Genomic DNA, 21,730 nt, shown 5'->3' on the forward strand with positions numbered 1-21,730 from the left:
CTCTTCCTCCCGGCGCTGCGACCCCCCCTCCGTCCCTCCCTCCCTCCCTCCCTCACCCCCCCGCCTGCCCAGTGTTCAGACTACCTGTTCATCAGGCTGCAGCTGAACAGTAGTCTGCACATTGGTTAGGCTGGGCCGGGACACACACACACAAACACACCTCCTGGAAGGAAGACCGAGGACAGAGGCTCTCCATCCCATGAGATGAGTTGTGGAGAACGGTATTTTGCTCCCCCGTATGCCTAGTGTGTATTGTGGAAGTGACAATAAAAACTCATTCTGATATCCTATGCTGGCTAATGACAGGAGTTTGATGTGTGTTGATTTAAGCCCTTATACTTTGACGTAACAACAAATTGCTAAAATAGCCGATCTACAAGATCACAATGCGTTGCATCGCGACATATTCTGAGGTTGTTTATCAGCTTTTTTTTTATCAGCCATTTCTGAAATAATTTAAAAAAGACTTAACAATTTAGATTTTTTGGGGCCAAATAGCGATTCCAGGGTTAATGTGGCTTAAAACACTGGCTTAACTGTCAAATAGATTGCTCTCACCTCCTCATCTTTGTACCAGGAGAGGGACTCGGCAGTCAGGACAAACCAGTACTCCTTGGAGCCTCCCTTCATGATGCTGATGTTGATAGTGAGCCAGCCTTTGCGGATCACCTGCATGGAGAGTAGGACATATGAGAGAGAGACAGAGAGAGAGAGAGAGAGAGAGAGAGAGAGGGGGAGAAGAGAGTAATAGGAAAATGGAGGGAGTACAACTTTACCATTGTAATGTTAAGGGCTTCATAATATGTTGCTGTGCCATTCATCATACGATGTTAATGAATAAACTGACTCAAACCTAATAAAACCTTACCTGCTTACTTACTGTCTCTGCCTGTGTCCTACCTTAACATTAAGCCATTTAAAGTCAGTATGTCTAAAATTTTGTGTGTATAATAATATATATATATGTATAACTATATCAATCAGATGGCAAGAGGTGACAATAGCAATACAGTCACACATATTGAGCGTAAAGCACCTAACCTAACATGTATTAAATAAAGCATCACTGCTCTGAAGGGAGCATTAAGCAGAGCAAACTGAGAACGTGTGCAGTCCTCGTCTCAACGTCTGCAGAGGCGTCCTCACACAACACAGGGTGCAGATGGTGTCCAGACCATGTTGGCCCCACAACAGTGTGGGGGGTGTCAGAGGGCAAGGGGTCGACGGTGGTATGTTAGGGTCAGTGGGTCAGTACACGCTAGCATATACACTGGGCAGTTAAAACACAGCGGCGGGCAGGGTTAATGGTGTTAACTGGACGTCAATGTACACTCCAGTGTGGGCTGGCAGGGGACTGGTGGTGGGGGATAAAGTCTGGGTCATGAAAGATGAAAGACTCAAGAGAAAAAGGATTGTTTAACGGAGAGAGAACGCAGGTAGACTGAACACTACGTGGTGTACGGCTAGGGATAATGAATTTATACTTCGTCGTGCGACCGTTTGCCGAAAAAAACGGTAATTTTAGGCGAGCATTTCAGTCGTACGACGACACATAAATCACGGCCTACGGTGGAAAAGTGGAATGGAGAGAGGAAGGAGGAAGAACCATGAGATGACAGGCAGATTTAGGATTTTAAGAAGCTCTGTCTCCGAGGACAATATGTGTGTATTTTGGAGGAGAGTGGCTCTCTTAGCTGCAATTCATCTCCATTTTGTGAAACGGTCTCCGGTGCGATGCTTAATGTACCGGGACGTAAGAGCATCGATCAGAGCGCTCACATCAAGAAAAATTAGCTAAGTGTCCACTTGAAGATCTGCTATAAACCCCTTCTTCACTCTCTCTCCATTCGGAACAGGACTAGAATGAGTTATGGGTAAGGCTCATTAGTAAGAAAGCGCCAACATAAACAAGGGAAATGAGGCGAGTGAACACTAGAGCTAAATTGTTAGTTTGCCTTGGCGGGTGCATACTTCATACCGCTCAGAAACTAGGACAAGTTAGTTGGAAACCTTTAAAGTTAGTTGGAAATATTATAACTATTATGAGGCTATATTAGAGGAAAGACCGTCAAGTTTTCATCTGCCAGATATTAACATAACTTGTCACAATGAATACTTTTCAATGTATGCATTGAAATAAGAATTAAAATGTAATCAATGTGTAAGATGATCACAATTCAAAAGCTAATAACGATATCCTCCTCAACTAGCATCACTTTCACATTGTCAAGCACAATGCAGATAGTACTTAACAGTGATTAAACAACAGAAATGTTTTTATTCAATCAGTAAAGTAATGAACTCCTAACCAAACCGGTATTGTGATTCTAACAATCAGACAGATCTGATTAGAATACAGAAACCTACTGGTCAAACCCATGGAAAAAGAATCAATTTAGGAGTTGTCAGTAGGCGTGGCTGGTAACAAAGTGAAGCTATGACAGAAATGTAAGACGGACGGTATGTTGGCATGCACTGATCTGAATAAATCTGCTACTTCATTGAAAAGGAACAAGAAATCTGAATTTGCTAAAGGGATTGCACTCCACTCAAAAATAAAGTATCAATGATCGATCATCTGTATGTTGTGTTCAGTTGATCTGATGATTCCCCTCCACCCCAACCCCTGTTGATGTTCAGATTGATTCTCCAAAAGGCAAACTGCTGGTCGCCGTGCTGGAGGCAACAGGGACATTAACCAGACACAAACAGAACTGACGCCGGCCACAGTCACTCATGGGAGGGGGAGGGGGTGGGTCCACCATCCTCTCTAAGGTCTTTCAAAGAGAGTCAAAGCATTACACAGAAGAAGACAAACATGTATTGTTTTTTCTCCACAGGAGCATTACCAAGCGGAGAGAAGACTTGTAAAGTTGTTTTCAAAACGGTTTGGTGTAGGTGCAGGTTAAGTAAAGTTAGTCAGTCTATCGACAATTTTAAGACAATTACTGTCTTGTTAAAACGAGACCCTACGAATTATCGAGGGAAACCCGCGTGTTACTGTGAAGGCAGTTGCCGATTACTGGCTACTGTATGATCAATTAGAATTGCTCTGGGTTTCTGCCCACGGTCTGGAGACACTACCTTCTCCTCATGTCCCTCTCCCAGTCCGCCGAGCTGCAGGGTGGAAAATGTCTATGAGAACAGAACAAGTCAACTTGACAAATAAGCATCAAGCTCCAGGCAGCATGTCGTGGGTTGGTCTCTATTGGCCTGACCGTAAAGCTAGACGGGCTGACTTGTGTGATGGCCTCAGTTCTGTGTAGCTGTTTAGCCCTGCCTCCCCCTGGCACAGTGCGCTTTAGATCTGTCGGGTACTTACCAGAATCTCACCCTGTGATAATTGGAAGGGGAGGAGGAGGAGGGGTTAAAGGCAATGGATGAAAAAAAAAATCATAGCCAGAGAAAAAGGGAAAGCAAGCAAGCAAAGATGGGAGATAGATGGAAAGGAAGAAAGAGGGAGGGAGGGTTGGAGAGACGTAACAGGTGAAGGAGGAGGAAGATGTGGAAGAGTGGGACCAGGTGGAGAAGGAGAGGGGTGGAGAAAGGACAGTTGAAGGGTGAGGTTGGAGATGGAAATGGAAGAAAAGGATGTAGAAATGGACAGAATTAACAGTTTTGAAAGGAGGGGGGGGGGTATAATCCATCAGACAGCAAGAGAAATGGATGGAGAGGTCAAAAAAGAGACAGGGGGAGAGAGAGAGAGAGAGAGAGACAGAGGAGAGAGAGAGCAAGAGAGTTACATGCAATTAGAATTACTTCAATACCACAATTCGGTTATTTCATATTCGTTGCTCAACCAATAGCAGCGGGATGCATGCACATCCATTCCATTCACATTCTGAATTTCAAATGCAAAAGGTTGAGTTAATGGGACGACAACGAGACAAAACAACATAACCGAGAGATTAATTGTTGCTTTGCCGTGGTACGACATCATGCCTGGGTTGTAAAAACAGCGCGTGCAAAACAGCGATTAATGGCAGCAGTGGAAACCCATGCTTAATTCCAAGTAGGGTGAAGCAGGGAGGCGGGGTCTTCATGTTCACTATAAAAGGCAACTCTCCCCTCACTGAAACGGAATTTGATACCACAGCCTTGAACAACACGGTCTACCTGCAACCTCAAATATTGATCACTGGAGATTAGCAGCCATTTAATATTATTTCAGGATTGTCTTTTGTTCTTTTGAATAAACAAGAAATGTGTGGACAACACCGGAAAGGAGAGATACCGGCTTCACAACATGGCAAACATAGACAGGCCAGTTTAACATCAAGATTAGCACTGGGAACAGTCAGTATTTAAGGGGCGTACACATGGGAGTACAACTAACAGTTAGATGGGTCCAAATAGATTAATAGAATTATAACTGATTACTGGTGGGATTGGGTCTATTTACCTGGTTAATAAATAGACTGGTAATGATATCACTCAAGGGGGATTAGAGGTGGGGATTGGTGAGAAGGGCAGGGTACTGAGTAGTGTCAGTTTGAGGGTCAGAGGGGTTCATGGTACCTGATTAGGAATAGCCCTCTTCTTGTTGGCAGCCGTGTTCCTCTGCTGGGCACTGGGAGGAGATGACACATAGTTAAACAGAGACAATATCCTACAGAGTCAGACCATGTCTTGTTTAAACTGGTCTACGCTAACTTTTTGCACACGAGAAAAAGAGTATTAAAAATGGGGTGTGTAAGTGCTTGGGCAGTGGAAAGGGTGACAGGCTCACACACACAAATGTATAAAAAAAGGTATACAGTAAATAAGAACACAAACACAAACCCCTGCGTGTTATCTGCCAGCCCACCTGTTGTTGCTGAACCCTGGGGGGCTACCGTCATCCAGCCTTCTGTTGTCGAGACTGAAAGTGACGAGTCACGTGAACCGTTAAACAACCCTAACGGACTTCTCACACACTACGGCAATCCACTCACCATGCGCCAAGACACAAACCCACACACAGCAGGGCTTGCTTTTGTTACTCAGTCAATGGCGTGACTCAAACAGGGGGAGAGGGGAGCTCCACTCGACTACATGCTACGATGATCGACTACGTTAGACTACGTTAGAGTGCATCATCGTGCACTAGGGGAACCCTGCGGAGACATCCCACATGAGCCATTGAATGTCTGAAAAAACAGTGCAATCATAGTGCAGAATAGCGGCTGTGTGTCAACGGCGAACACACATTTTATTTTTGTAAATACATCTTTTTTTTTACAACGCCACTTCTAGCGGTCCTCCCTGAGTAACGTGCACAACCCTCATCACAAAACAGCCAGCATCGCATAGGGAGTGTATCCGCCTAGCAATCAAGCATGCTTGATTGAACTGGTTAGGCAGGAGCAGTACAGCAGCATGCAGACCAAGGGCCAAGGAATCGGCGCTGGAATTGACAATTTTCTGGTTCTCATAAGGCATGCAGTTCCTATTAATGGCCCAGCAGATGTCGCTAGTTCACCTTCTGCAGGGCAGTGAAGGCTGGAGGAAAATATACTCTCAATAAATACAAGTAAATGAGGATTTGGCTTGCTTTGTCCATATTTTTTTTTACAGTCTATGATGCAGACAGATGACTGGACAGCCAAATTGACCATGAGCATTCTGGCCCCAGCCAACCCCCCCGCCCCCCCAACCCTTACACAGGAACTCACTCTTTCTGTTGCGAGTGGATCATTAATCAGCAGACTACATCTCTGTGACTCACTGCTATGCTGACAGCATGTCGTTATTCGAATGGTGAAACTCTTCTTTGTTAAGAGTCACCACAACCCTCACAACCAGGGAATGACTCAAGTGCTTGTGATCGCCGATCGGAGGGACAGCCCTGACATAGAGACTTGAACGGGGTTGAACCCCCGTTCAACCTCTGCTATGTCAGACTGGCACTAATCCTACACGGAAATTTGCTGTGTACCCGGTACACGAGTAGAAAATCATGCAAATGATGAAATTAAATCTATCTGACATAAAAGATGGAGAGGTTGGGGGTGAACAGAATTGTTGCTACGCTAATGATAGAGACAGGAAATTATCTATGTAATTCTACCTGCCTCAAAAAAGTGACGTCACAGCTGTTTCGGTGCAATGCGAAGAAGAAAATTGGTTTCCCTATTTTGAGCATGTCATCATATTGTCAAAAAATGTCAACAATAGCAGATCTAACAAGATAGGCTTGTACTTACAAGATATGATTGTACATCGGCAATTTTTCATACAACCTAGTAAATAGGGCTTACGGCCATGTGTCCACCAAAGCATTTTGTCCCAGCTGAAAATGCATGGCGCTCTCCCTAAACACGCTTCCAAATGGCCAAATAAAAACGCCAGTCGTGAATGCGCAGCGCAGAATAAACGCTCAGCGCCTCGTCATGCTGCTGGCGTTTCCAGAATAGCGTAAATACACGGCACTCACATTGAAAACAATACAAATCATACCCTGCCAGCACTCAGGAAAAAAACGTCTTGGCGGACACAGCCCCCTAAGTGGTTAAACATCAGCCTAGCGGCGCAACCTAAAGGTAGGTATGTATCAGGCAGCATGGTATTAATGGGGATTACAACATCCCCTATACTGATATGAGAGGGATGGGCTACATGCTGCTGTAAGGTGGGGGATTTGACAGGGGAAGGGGATGGATGATGCATACTTAGCGAAGCCAATGAAGTCCTCATGGTTTGTGTTGATGTAGGATTGCTCAATGTCAATCAGAAGGAGAACCTTGATTGAAGACAAAGTCATAATTAGAAGTTTGATGGAACCAAGTAGAACTGAAAGGCTTGCGGATTGGTTATTAACTTTTCCAACCTTCCAATGCCATCAGTATCTATGAACGTCAATTATAGCTTGATCTACAACACACACACACACACACACACACACACACACACACACACACACACACACACACACACACACAGTTTAGGCATTCAGCAAACGCTTCTATCCACAGCGACTGACAGAGTGCAGAATGAGAGTAAATTGCATGGACCCTAGTCAACTAACGACAGAGTAAATATAGTCACATGAGAGCGCAAAGACAACACTGCGGTGCTTCAAAGAAATGAGGATACCAGGTAAAAATAATCTAACCTAGCATCTGTCTAAACAAGTTAGAATAACCCAGTAAGACCCGAGGCCGATTCTACAAATGCCTTCTAAAATCAGTAGTTTTCAAACTTTTTCGTAATTCAAAATTATTCAACATTTTTCAAACACTTTCAAGATTCTTCAAAAATAGTAGATGTACAAGCTTTGCGGCGCCAAGTGAAGCGCTGTGAGCTTGTATATCTGCTATTTTTTAATATAAACCGTTAAATCTAAAATGACACAGATGCTTTCCCGGTTTTAATGGGATAATGATGCTTTGAAAAATGTGCGCAATACAATAATAATACAAAACCACAATAAATACATTCCCACTGGTTCCCAGAAATGCATCCAGGATGGGATAAGGCATAATGGCATCTACAGATACTAAAGGTCCACCTTTACCTCGCCTTTTTCTTTTTTTTTACACTTTCTGGGTTAACCACATTTCACGGTGTGGTTAAGAAGCACTGGTCCTGGTAATGAGCAGTTAAAAAGCACTGGTCCTGGTAATGAGCAGTTTAAGAGGCATTTTCAGAATCAGAACTGACCTGATCCTTGGTCTTGCCTTCTCTCTCTCTCACATAGGTGGTGACAATTCTCTCTGTTTCCTCTCTCAGTCTCGGGTAGGAGCCAAGCTGTAAAGGAAACACACACAGCCACACTGCAGCACTGGCTGAAGACAACATACCACCCATAGCGACTAAATCAGTGGTTCCCAAACGTTTTTAAAGGTAGGGTAAGTGATATTTTTGGGTTAAAACAAAAAGTATTTAGTAAAAAGGTTAAAGCACTATATTCTGATAGTAATCATTGCTTTAGAGTGTTTGTTCAGTAACAGGAGTCTCCCCGTCTCTCTAGCTCTTTAATAAACAGAAAATACATTTTCCGGAAGGTGTCAAAATCTCAGCCAATCAGGAGAAGGTACCCATTTTTAAGCTTCATTTTTATAGTGTTCCAGTTCCAATTTTGCCTGCTCATTTCTTAGTGTCATCACTTCCAATTTCACTTGTTTAATTTATATCCTGATTGAGTTCTCTATCCTGATTGGATACAATTGGAAATGAAACTGAAACGAAAATGCATTTTCTGTTTAATAAAGACCTGGAGAGACAAGGAGACTCCTTTTACTGAACAAACACTCTATAGCAATGAGTACTATCAGAATATAGAGCTATTCAACACTTATTTTAACCAAAGAAAATCACTTACCCTACCTTTAACTCAAGATCCAAAAGAGAAATTTGACGTCTGCCCCGGACCCAAACTAGTGAAAATAGCCGACCTACAAGCTCACAGCGACACGTTGTGAGCTTGTAGATCTGCTATCTTCACTACTAGTTCTTTAACTTTTTTTTTTCTTTGATTTATTTGAAATTATGTGAATAAATGTTTGAAATTTCTTCTGAAAAGATTTTTTGTACTTTTTAAAAAAATCTCTTGGGGGGAAAAGTATCCTCTATGATCTTTTTTTTGTAGTAAAGAAAAAAAAGGGATATTTACTCAATACTCTTTACCCATAAAAACGTGTCAGCGACCCACGAATGGGCCCCGACTCAGTGTTTGGGAAACAGTGCTCTAAATAGCTCACCCAGTGCATAGAAAAATACATAAAACATTGGTGAGACTGAACATACAGATATACAGTAGGAGAGGATAAGGAAAGTGACAGTCAGCCATCTACAACAAGACACAGTAGAGACATGTATGCATACAATACATGTATTTACATGTACCGTATGTAAATAGGATGAATATATCTCTGCACTAGGCGGGTAGGCATCACTAAGGCATTTACTACAGCTGGGGATGACACAGTGAGACATGAATCATTAGAGCAGTGGTTCTCAACCTTTTCAGGCCGTGAGCCCCCCAAATAATCATATTTTAACTGGGGACCCCCCCAAAATAATCCCCAAAACAATCCTATTTGAACAGGGACCCCCCACCCTAAAAAGCACTTGGAATTGTAGGAGTTGACGTGTTTAGTTTGACTCGGTTCCACAGATACATATCGTGAAAATACACGTTGTGAGATTTTTGCCTCTTTCTTATATTATTTGAGTTTGTTGATTACTTTTGACGCAGTAATGTTTTTTATTTCATTTTTGGTATTAAAAAGGTCTTAAATTGTCACTTCTCTGTCATCTGGGGACCCCCCCAAATAATGTGGATCCTGACCCACGGGTTGAGAACCACTGCATTAGAGGAATGCTGCCTGTTCCAAAATTGTTTTTTAATGAATAGACCAACCAAAAGGAATTTAGTTTGTCAGGTCATGAGGAGAAAGCACCAATGCATTGACATAAATGTATGTACTGTATAGTGTTTTTAAAAGCACAATCTATGTTGGTCATCTCTAACTGTTTTGATGCCATTTCAGATTAGTGAATACTTTCTTGAGAGGAGGAGGAGTGAGGATGCGTGACGGAATGAGGGCTTCACTTATAATGTTTAGGTAATGCCAGAGAGACAAGGTGGAGGGTTCGGCTGGGGTGAGGGATGTTGCCGGATGTATGTGTGCGTGTGTGTGGCCTTATGTGGGCATCATGCCGCAGCTCCTCCGTTTGCCCACCAGAGGGCGACTGTCTGAGTGCCGTTACTATGGAAACGCTCCATTCAAGCTGGTGACTGGGCCCGGAGGGAGCCACGAGGCTATTTGTATTGTCTCCCTCCCTGTCAATCACTCCCTTTCCTTTCCATGCAGCAAGGCCAGTGTTTCACAAACTTTTTAGCTTCGAGACCCAAAAGATACATGTGATGATGACTCCCTGGGACCCAAAACCACCAAAATATGTTATGAATTATTTAATGTTGAACATAGCCGAGCTTGTGGATCGGCTATTTTCAATATTTCTTAGGGTTTTCTTAATTCATGAATTATTTTTTGAACATTTCAGAAATTCTATAGATTTTTGTTTTCCTGAATTTTTTTTTTTCTCTTATTATCTTTTGAAATAATACAAAATTAATTGTGGGAAACATAAAAAGGGGGATATTTACTCATGCCCCATAAAAATGGGTCCGTGACTCAGTAATGGGTCCCGGCCTGTTGTTTGGGAACCAGAGAGCTAAGCAGATAGCAGAATGTCAGTCCGCTGTGCAGGGTCAGTGGAGACACTCTGACAGATGGACTAGGCATGGGGCTCAACTAGGGAGAGAAGGAGGGAACCACATGGTGGGCAAGGGAAATAAAAAGAGAAATTCACTTTAACCCATACAGATCTGAGGCCCATTCTACAAATGATAACAGGTTTCTGAAAAAATCTTATGTTGCTGCTATATTAGTGGTGCTCAAACTTTTTCATGTCAAGGAGCACCCAAAATGATATGCATTTGGCCGCCGACCCGCATCTCAAAATATTTAGTTCCAGGGACTTTAAAAATATATAAATGTATTCAAAGATTTACAAAGATATTCAAAATGTTTGAATAGCGAACCAATGTCCTCTCTATTATATATAGCTAAAATCTAAAATCACACTTTCCCGGATTGAATGGGTTAATGGGTTGAAATCAAACTCAATGGGGGGGAACAGCAGGGAGCGGGCAAGATGGGACACTTTTGATAAGCACTTGAAACATTTCAGACGTGATTTGCAAGTCAATGTTTGATCTGGAAGGCATGGAGGCTTCCACAAGAAGGGAAGGAAGTGGGAGTGGAATGGGGGTGTGTGTGTGGGGGGTGGGGAGGGCGAGACACGATCCAAGCACTGAGGATGGATGACATCATGGGGACGAAGGGTGGGTATTTTTAAGAATCGGGCTGACATGGATGACGGGCAGCCATTCACGGAGGAAGACCTCCGTTTTCTCACAGTGGCGGTCTTGTCCCTCCAAGTTACCTTGACGGCACACTTCGCGACGAGCGCCGTGAGCTCGGACACCACGAGGTCCACGCATTTGAGGCTGGGCTCTTTCAGTTTGAGGATCTGCTTTTTGACTATCGCCTCGAAGGCCAGGTCGGGGGTGAACAGCCCCGTTCTGATGGGGGCAGACGGGGGGGTTGGGGGTGGGCAATTTGATTTTTTTTAATACGGAGGTAGTGGAGAGAAGAGGGAAAGACAGAGAAAAAGGACAGACAGAAAAAAAGGGGACGTGGGAGAGAGAGGAAATAAGAAAAGAAGACAAACGTGTTTGTTCAAGTTAGTCATTTTGTAGTAGTAAAAAGAAAATCAAGAGACGGACAAGCTGCAGGTTTTTCATATCCTGTCAAGTCTGTGGACAGTTCCTCTCTTTGCCAGTGTCATATTTCACTCTCGTCCCGCTTCATAGTTCCTCTTTTAAACTGAAAGGTCACAAGGAGTGCCACTCAACCCGCCCCCCCCAATAAATAACTCATAATAATAACAATAAGTAGTCCTTACTGTGAGACCTGCAGCTTGTCCAGACCAGACCCAGAGAGATGCTCAGGGATACACACACTCATACACACATCAATCCCCTTAAGACACCTCACCTCCACGACGACACCACCACTACACTCGTCACAACACTCCACAACACGACAGCACTGCCTGTGCACAGGGCTGGTGTCAGGGCTGGGGGCTGAGGGAGGGCAAACCGTGCAGAGCCAGCGTTATACAGACTAAAATAACACTCAGCTTATCCCATTAAGACCCATATAAATGCCTTCTAAATCATTAGTTCTCACACGAACTAATGACTTTTACGAATTTTCTAAATGTTTCAAAAATAGCAGATGTACAAGCTCACAGCGCAGCACTAAGTGACGTGCTGTGAGCTGGTATATCTGCTATTTTTGAACAGCACAATGTATAAAATCTAAAATGACACGGATGCTTTCCCGGTTTTAATGGGTTAAGTACAGTCAATGTTTTTTTTTCCGCTAACACCCGCCGACAGGTGCGCCGTGCAGGTGTGCCCTCCACTCGCCGCACCCCTCGCCCCCCACCCAATGCCCTGTGTCCGGGCTCGGGCTCGGGGGAGATGCTGGACACCCGCAGTACCTTGTTGGTGCACTGCCTGACTGTGTTGATGAGCTCCTGTATGACCATATCGATACATTTGAGACAGGGCGTTTTCAGCTCAACGATCTGCTTTTTCACGATGGCCTCAAACGCCAGGTCGGGAGTGAACAGGCCCGTTCTGAGGACGCACACAGAGAAGACAAGAAGACACGGAGACAAGATGGATTGGAACGTTAACGGACAATGTGGGTGGGACAGATGTGCAGGTAAGACAAAGACACACGTTGTACCAAGGGGGTTAATAACTAGGAGACAGGCAGGAAAAAAGACATGAAAAGAAACGGGCAGCCATTCCATCAAGGACAGAACAATACCGAAAGTGACAAAGAGTGAACAAGCAATTAAAATAGACAAGTGCAGACGGGACGTGTCATGCAAGTAAGTGGAAAAACTGAGACAAAGTAAAGCCAGACAATTAAGACAGACTTGCAGACATAAATACGTTTGCGTAACATAAAATCACACCACAAGTCGTCATGTCGCATCAACAGCGAAAGAAAACAGCGTGGGTGGTGTGATAGATAAAAGATGGAGAGGATGGGGGGGGTGGAAACATTAAAAAGGTTAGGTTTCACATACAGTACATATAGAAAGAGCCAGTGATAGCTATGTAAACACATTTAGAAGAAGAATAACAGGTGGGAGAGAAAGCAGGTGGATTATGCAGCGGTCCACCTAGCGAAGACTGGTGGTGAACTGCTTCCAGTGCATTCTGGAGGATGTCCGTCTCTGAAAAGAGGATCCGCCTGATTGTCGTTTCACTTGCCTGACACCATGGACGTTCTTGATGGCATTCTTGATCTCCCTCCTCAGCTCCTTCTCATTAAAAACGATCTGGGGGACAGAGAACAAGCAGATATTACCTTACCACACTTATACAGCACATTAGTCAACAAAAGGACTTCACTTGGGATGGAACGATATGAAAATGACATGTCACGATTATTGCGGAAAAAATAATTGCGATTAACGATATTATTGTGATATTCAAAACATGCATAAAACTTAAAATGCCACTTTTGTTAACCACTTGAACCCAAGCATCCATATTCTGGGGGGAACGTTCGCTAAAAATAAAAATAAAACTAGACACTTGCTTGTGGACTTGAGTGGGTGGTCTCCTCTTTTTTTTTACCCCAATTAAGTCATAATGCCAATTAATTCCTCCCCATACTTTTCTGTGTTGCCACTATTGTTGTACCCTACTGGCTCACCTGCCAGTGAGGAGCTCCCGCCGGGAGGACGTAGCACTTCAGTCCTATACTCCTTGTATTCAACACCCCTCTGGTGACAGGTGTAGCCCATAGGAGTAGGCTACATGCAGCAGCAAAAATCAACTTCCCTGCCGAACTTCGATACGCCAAACACGGCCAATCGTGTTTGTGTATAGACCCGAGTGCAACGTGGAGTTGAACCGGTAGACTTCGCAGTGGTGGACAGGTACTTTAAAGGAGTAGTTCACCCAAATAGTGACTTATTTTTGATCAATTACACACCCCATGAAGCCTTGATTTTTTTATGTCAAGGACCCCCAAAATTATATGTATTTGGCCGCAGACCCTCATCTCAAAATACCTCCAGAAGCAAATATTTGAGTTAAAAATGTTGTCTTTAAAAAAATATACATATTCAAAGATTTGCAAGAATGTTCAAGATTTTTGAATAGCCAACCAATGTGCTATATACAGTATATATCTAAAGTCTAAAATGACACAGATGCTTAGTTAACCCATTCAAACCGGGAAAGCATTGTGCCATTTTAGATGTTAGCGTTGGCTATTCAAAAATAGCAGATATACAAGCTCACAGCGTGTCACTTCGTGCCACGCTGCGAGCTTGTAGATCTGCTATTTTTGAAAAATCTATTTGTGTAGTGAAATAAGAGCGTACCAAATCCGTTTTTATCAAGTACAGAGGGTTTAAGTGGTACTGAATTCGCTGCTCAACAAAAGCGAATGAATTCATCGTAGTGTATAACGGAGAACAAATTCTCGACACATTTAAATCTCAGTGATACGATTATTGTGAGTTTTTTTTTTATCACTATAAACGATAAAAAACGATTATCGTCCCATTCCTAGACTTCACAGCGGTCCACAGCATGCCCGGGTTAAAGTCGGACACCGGGAAACGCGCAGCCCTCACCTTAACCAGCTCGTAGGTTAAGCGCTCGTGGAAGATGCGGTTGATCTTGGCACCACCTGACAGCTCGTTGGTGTCCACCTGGTCCCCGGAGCCCTCGATGCACTTCTCAAAGTCCACGCCGAACTGCTGCACCATCCTGAGGGGTGAGACATGGAATTAAGGCGTCAGCTAATGATGGTTATTATCTTGTGCAGATTAATTAGACCATTAAGTAACAGGTAATGATGGCAGTTATCTTCAAATTGCTTACTATACTCACCCAGCAGTCAAAGACTTTTCATTTTACAATATGGAACAAAGACAAGCAGTCACATTTTAGTGTTGTACATTTGTATATTTCAAAATGATTTAAGCGATACATCGCTAAAACAAATAATTATTTACTTATATAAACGTTTCTGTCGATCAATCATCAAGCATAGTTATTAATTTGATAGATGTTTTCAAACCTAGTAGTGATATGTGTTCAGTATTCATTTCAACAATGTGACGTGCTATTTTAAAATAGCCGAAGTGTATATAGGGCTGAAGTGGTTAATGTATGTTTTGTAACTAGTACCCAAACATTTTCAAATAATTCTAGTGGAGTAAAAAGTACAATATTTGCCTCTGAGATGTAGTGAGGTAGAAGTAAAAGTATCTCAAAATTGTACTTAAGTACAGTACTTGAGTACCTGTACTTAGTTACTTTACACCACTGTACTCAACTGTAATAAAGCCTTGGTCTTGCGGGTGGGGTCGTCAGGGCGGAAGTTCTTGTACTCCTCCACCTCCTTCTCCAGAGAGAGGAGCTGGCTCTGAAGCTTGTTACGCAGGCCGGGCAGGGTATCCCGGATGTGATTGGTAAGTTGCTAGAGAGTGAATGTTTAAAAGGATCTTCATTAATGGGGCAGAATAGCAATTAAGACTGTAGAAGACTACATCTAGTGCAGTGGTTCTCAACCTTTTCAGCCCGCGACCGCCCAAAATAATCATACATGAACTCAGGACCCCCCCACACCCTGATAAGCACTTGGAATGTAGGAGTTGAGGCATTACATTTTGTTTAAATATTGCGAAAATAGCAGCTCTACAAGCTCACAACGCCTCGAGGCAATGCGAGGCGTTGTGAGCTTGTAGATCGGCTATTTTCACAAATGTTTTCCTCTTTCTTATATTATTTGACAATTTGGCCAATGTTTCACCAGTTTTTATAGTATAGTTTGTTGATTAATTTTGATGCAGTGGTGATATTTTTTCTTTCTTTTTTTTTTTTTAAGGTATTAAATTGTCACTTCACTGTCATCTGGGGACACCCCCCCCCCCCAAAATAAATCATGTGGGGACCCCCCTGCGGGTCCCGACCCACAGGTTGAGAACCACTGATCTAGTTGACTGTAAATGTATAATTATGTAACAATACAATACAAACAAATCAATAAAATAAAAATAAAGGAGACCATAGGTCACAGCAGACCTGGTTGAGGGTCTTCTGTAGGTGCGGTGTGCCCATGCGCTCGGCCATGTGTCTATAGCCTGGGTGGGATAGAAAGAACTTCCTCTCTGCAGCCAGTGCAGCTTTGATGTCCTTCCTCCCATCTATGTCCTTCTGACTACGGTTTACTACACCAATGTATCCTGAACACAAAACCACACAATGTAGTCCATAAGAGAGCAGATTTTTCTGTGGTTGGTGTGTGTGTGTGTGTGTGTGTGTGTGTGTGTGTGTGTGTGTGTGTGTGTGTGTGTGTGTGACGTGTCCATGTGTGTTTACTTGTGAATCACCCTCACCTCTACGCAGCGGCAAAAGCTTATTCTCTAGGATGTCCTTTGCGTCCGTCCCTTCGTCCATCAGGTCTAGTTTTGTGATAACGCCAATGGTGCGCAGACCTGGAGACAAAGGGAGAATGTAATACACTCCACATCATAAGCACTAAGTGGATCAAACACAACTTATCTGACCCTCATTCTGTTATTTCACAACACGCTCCAGTGTAAAGTTCCTTTGCCCAGCAGTGTTTACAATGAGAAATAAATAAAGTACAGTACATGAAGAAGCCGGAGATGAAAGGGTAAACTACATACAGAGAGCAGTGCTGTAAGGCAGTGGATAACACATGGATTAAAGCACAATAAAATCTCACGGCTGAAAATGTTTGTATGGCCAAGACCTAATGTGCGATTTGGCCCCCCCACTAGCGCTGATTCCAAAACAATTAACACAATATGTAACATGGTGATGTTTTAGTTAAAATATATTGATCCTGCTGTTCTACATACAGGCCACCAGGTGAAGAAGTCACTGAGGCTTTAACCTTTACAAAAGTATGAAATATCCAAAACTATTAAGATTTTGTGGAAAATGCTTCTGAACATTATTGCTAGTTTGACCACTACAAATGCTTAAAATAATAACAGAAAACAGCTAATCTACAAGCTCTCAATGCGTCGCAGACGCATTGAGAGCTTGTAGATTGGCTATTTTCGCTGCGCAACATGCTTCCATAGAAGACATGCTGGCTTCTATGGAATCCAAATGGCTGAAATCATTTGGATCCATGATAATCCATGATAACATAAGACTGACTGGGTTCTCCTTTGTCATCTTTACACATTTTCTACGATTATAATAATCCCCCCGTACCCTGTGGGTCCACCTCCTTGGCGATCTTGAGCGCGTCAGAGTTGGCCAGGTCCTGGTTGGCGGGCGTGACGGCCAGGATCAGACAGCTCTCCTTGGTGATGAACTGCATCAACATCTCCCGGATCTGGTGCTCGATGTCCACGGGCTGGTCCCCGACCGCCACCTTGGTCATCCCCGGCAGGTCGATCAGGGTCAGGTTCAGCACTAACACGGTGCACACACACAGACACAAGACAAGGGAGAGCGCGTGACAAGATGAGATGCTATTATAAACCAATCAATCCGGAAACGCATCCGTGTCATTTTAGATTTCTAGCTATAACCGTTATTTTATACTTTGGCTATTCAAAAATAGCAGATCTACAAGCTCATAGCGCGGCACATGAGCTTGTAGATCTGCTATTTATTTTTTTATCTTCAACATTTGTGCAAATCTTAGAAAATGTTTAACTCAAATCTTTGCTTCTGGGGGGTCCCTGGAACAAAATATTTTGAGATGGTGGTCGTGGCCAAATACATATCATTTTGGGTTTGATGGTTTTACCCATCAAAATATGTTGTTCCAGGGAGAAGCAAAAAAAAAAGATGAAAGGCGTGTTGACGAGTGGATACAGCTTGCCACTGTGGGCACTGGGCACCGTGTGAGGGATGAGCGTGCCATACAGAGGCTGCCACATGGGGTGTTAAGAGAGCGGCTCTTGGCTACGTCTCGTCTAGCTGCGTTTTCATTAGTGGTCGAGACGAGAGCATTACCGTTCGGGGAGTACACCCTCAGGTTAATGGGGATGGAGGAGATGCCCTTGTTGGAGCCGGTGATCCGGTCCGTCTCCGCCTCGATCTCCGACCGCACCTCCTCGAAGTCCACAAACTTCTTCCCTTTGAGGTGCAGGAACTCCGCATATTCTACACAGGGACACAGAGCAATGGACAAACAGTGAAGGGAGGGAGTAGGGCTGTCACGATTACAAGTTTAAGTTGACGATTAATTGTCACTCAAATAATTTGCGATTAACGATTTAATTGTGTGTTGTTTGGCATTGACCATTGGAACATATGAAGCCTTTTAGGCTTCGTAATAAAACATTGCACAGGGCAGATATGACAAATAACTGAAAACATACAAATTATTGACATATTCAATCATTTTATACATGTAAAAAAAAGCAGAAATAGCAGATCTGCTATTTCTGCTTTTTTTTTATATATTTGAAAATGTGTGAACATTTTTCAACATGGAAACGATTATGACGATTATGCAAAAATAATTGCGATTATCACAAATAATTGCTATCAGACGATTATGTAATAATTGTGACAGGCCTAGGAGGGAGGTAGAGAGAGAGGGCAGACCAGGTGCAATGAGTAAGAGAGAGAATGTTGCATTACAGAGAGATAAAGGCAGAAACCAAGGCGCTGTAGAGTGGAGGCCACAGTGGCGGGACAGTGATGAAAGCGCACAGGGGGGGGCATCGCTGTGCAAAGGACTGCGAGACTCACCTGCTTTATTGTTGACCAGCTGCAGGATAAGAGGTCGGCGGGTGACGATGCCCGATCCACGTGGAAGGAAGTCCCTGAGGGGAAGGGAGAGAGACAGAGAGAGAGAGATGCACGGGGTTACAAGAAAGTCGATAGGGAGTCGAAACAAGAAAAGAGACAGAATGAGAGAGAACGGGAGAAAGAAAAACAAGACGGAGAAAACAAGATTAGTTAGTTAAATTATTCATTACACCCATTAGGTCCATACCACAGACCACCACGTGGGCGTGATTTTCTCATGGCATGGTCCGCGGCAAAAATCACGGGCCTGTGGTCTGTGGTAAATTGATGTGCGCAGGGGAATTTCACGTGCCTGCAATCTGTCTCCGGACAGATCAAATGTGACAGTCGTTTTCTCTGTCATCATTTTACAGCCTTGCGATACAGATCAATTCATGCACACACACTCTTTGTCGTTATTATGGCTGCATTGATTTTGTACTGTGGCGCTTTTATATCGACACACTTGTTCCTTCCTCTGCAAACAATTAAACAGCTATACAGGGCCTGTTTAGAGCAGAGACGAGGCCCTTGCTTTCAGCTCAGCCACGATAAGCCTTTGTGTGTGCACCGCAGTCTGGCTGTGTCAATAATACAGTTGACATCGCTCAAGGTTATGCTTTAACCACATTATAGTCTTGCGTCTCACACTCGATATCGTCTTGTGTGGTGTTCCAACATTCTCAGGAAGTGTGCTTATACATCATCTCACTATTACTTCATAGTCGATGCAACTTCAGCATAATGTAACCTAACTGTGAGCCAAGGTTGAACAATGTTTAACCATCTGGGCAACGGAGCATTGGGTAGACAGTAGAGTAGACACCTCGCCCATGAGGAAACAATGTGATATTGGAGCGCTTTTATGCACAGCACAACACATTCTTTTTAACCCATCAAAGCCGGGAATGCATCATTTTAGATTTTAGCTATAGATATATATATCATCATACGTTTTTCAGTAAACTCTTAGGATTTAGAACATTGGTTTAAAACAGTGGTTCTCAAAAAAAGCAGATATACAAGCACGTCACTTCGTGGCGCGAGCTTGTTTGAACATTTTTAACACAAGTCTTGTCTTTTGGGGGTCCCTGGCACAACCATTTTCAGATGGGGGGTCGGAGGCCAAATATATATATATATATATATATATATATCAATTTGGAGGTCCTTGACACAAGAAAGTTTGAGAACTACTGATTGAGAAGGCATTTGTAGAATGGGCCTCAGGTCTTAATGGGTTAAAGTGACACAGCACCTGAGGAATTTCAGCCCAACTCACTTGGGGCTGACGAGTAGCTGAGTCAGCCCCAATATGAAGAAGCTCCACCCTGCCTTCAGTACCCTTGTTCTGAAGGAAAGTAACACAACACACTACATCTGGTGGTAATCACCAAAACGCTAGTAGTCCTGAGTCCTGGAACAATCCTATCTAGTATCTACAACATCAGAGTCTGTCGTTAACCCATATAATTATTATCTTCCCCATCTTTCAGTCTACACAGCCAGATCCACAGGCCTGGGGGGGGGGGGGGGAAGCCAGGCCTGACAGACTGGAAGCAAAGTTGCAGCCATAGAACAGGAGTGTGGAAGGGTTTTTCTTTGTTTTGTTTTTATGTGCCTTTTGTATTATCTTGGCTACTGCACTACACTTGAATTTCCCCCTTGGGATCAATAAAGTGAAATCTAATAATATAGGCTATAGTACATCAGTAGTCATACTTCATGCTAGACCTGGGCTGCAGCTATATGCTGCCTGCATCAGTACCTGGAACATTCCAGATGGCCTGACTTCAGCAAAAAAAAGTACTAGTAGTATTGTGCCCTGAGCACACGCACGCACATGCTTGCTTTCTCACTCTCTCTCACACACACACACACACACACACACACACACACACACACACACACACACACACACACACACTAGAAAGCCCTGGATAGGTGTGAGGGAATAATGGAGAGGGACGGAGTGAGAAAAGGAGATAAGAGGAGAGACAGTGAGGCAGACATGGTGCTGGAAATGAACGACATGCAGACAGAGGGAGTTGAAAGAGACGCAGCTCATCGGTCACAGTGTCACTTCTGAGTGCCAATGCATTAATGCAATGCTCCAGTTACACACCACTCTCTCTCTCTCAATGGATTTATCAAGGCAGACGAGATGAATGCCTACCAGACGGAACACTTTGGGCTCCAATTCCGATGAAGAGAACAAAAAGCACCTGCTAAACGAGGCCAGACGGAACGTACGCTAATCTGAAGACGGAAAATTGATACTATTAATTTATACACCGAGTGATGAAATATAAATTGGGCAACACAACACAACCTCAAAAGAAGTGTTTCCGAACTTCAGATATTCTATTCAGAGAGGGTACATAACCCGACAACAACGGCCCATTTTGAAACAAGCGGGAGGCCGGGCTTCCATTATTGATGTGCTGTAAATGATAGAGGAGGCCAAGCAGATTGTGTATCATTTCATGCATTATGGATGGCCGAGCAAAGAGCTTCGGTCCCAGAGCCTCCCTCAAATATAACAGAGAGACAGGGAAAGCATACAAACAGGGGGGGGTTAAAGACCGTGACGGCCTCTGCATCACATAGCCTAAACAGTCATATTACTGATTTCAAGGAGCCGCAGGCTGCTGCACGACTCATCCCTGCAAAAAGTCCATTTGCCCAGGATTTTGGGGACATCAAGTCTGGTGTGCAAAATAACCCCTTGAGGTCACAGCATGGTTCTCACAGGCAGCATGCAAATGAGCTCATTTGCTCGTGTGGGTCCGTGACAAGGCACAGAGCACAATAATCAGGGCTCCCCGCATGCCATGGCCATGCTACAGTCAGGAAGATTGCTCTCCAGGCTTCTGTAGGCTGAAGATGCTGTGGGCAGAACCACTGGCATACCTAATTTAGGGTAAAACATCTTCAACATAATCGGCTATTTTCGTTTACAAAAATCTCTCAAATTAAATTCAGTGGGGCTTATTGGCATGAGAAAACATACATTTACATAATACATTCTCTCTCTCTCTCTCCCTCTATCGCTCTCGACAAAACCAAAGATATGGGATATATGCTACAAAATTGGTTATAAAAATATATAAATGAAAAACATGCATCTATAAATGCACAAATTCTCTCCAGGCTGTGTGTCCCCTGCATATCTCGAGAACAGCCTGACCGATCGACTTCAAACATGCCGTGTTATCACGGAGGAGCGGCGAGGACCCAAGAGAGTGCAGAGCCGAATGGGAAGTCCGTCAGATCAGCGGATCACCAAAAATCCACAAATCTCTGTGTACGTTTCCGTCTCTGTCCCTTTTATGCCCATATATG

The 21,730-nt window shown here is 43.6% G+C and overlaps 1 protein-coding gene across 4 annotated transcripts in view; it reads right to left on the reverse strand.

The window, feature by feature from the left end:
• The window catches only part of LOC311056252 (dynamin-2-like), a 45,330-nt gene that overhangs the window by 13,049 nt on the left and 10,551 nt on the right, over positions 1–21,730 (reverse strand). For 3 of the 4 annotated variants that reach the window (XM_084072737.1, XM_084072735.1, XM_084072734.1), the window contains exons 2-15: positions 18,347–18,420; positions 17,603–17,752; positions 16,850–17,053; positions 15,997–16,095; positions 15,683–15,843; positions 14,935–15,077; positions 14,227–14,362; positions 12,848–12,915; positions 12,061–12,199; positions 7,642–7,728; positions 6,651–6,721; positions 4,519–4,570; positions 3,323–3,334; positions 559–669 (exon numbers count right to left, since the gene is read on the reverse strand). In XM_084072737.1, the coding sequence (XP_083928863.1) occupies positions 559–669; positions 3,323–3,334; positions 4,519–4,570; positions 6,651–6,721; positions 7,642–7,728; positions 12,061–12,199; positions 12,848–12,915; positions 14,227–14,362; positions 14,935–15,077; positions 15,683–15,843; positions 15,997–16,095; positions 16,850–17,053; positions 17,603–17,752; positions 18,347–18,420 (1,507 nt within the window). The remainder of the gene's footprint in view (positions 1–558; positions 670–3,322; positions 3,335–4,518; positions 4,571–6,650; positions 6,722–7,641; positions 7,729–12,060; positions 12,200–12,847; positions 12,916–14,226; positions 14,363–14,934; positions 15,078–15,682; positions 15,844–15,996; positions 16,096–16,849; positions 17,054–17,602; positions 17,753–18,346; positions 18,421–21,730) is intronic. The other variant, XM_084072736.1, reaches the window with a different exon arrangement.

Source organism: Gymnoscopelus microlampas, assembly GCF_963454915.1.
Source record: "Gymnoscopelus microlampas genome assembly, chromosome: 11".
Lineage (NCBI taxonomy): Eukaryota > Metazoa > Chordata > Actinopteri > Myctophiformes > Myctophidae > Gymnoscopelus > Gymnoscopelus microlampas.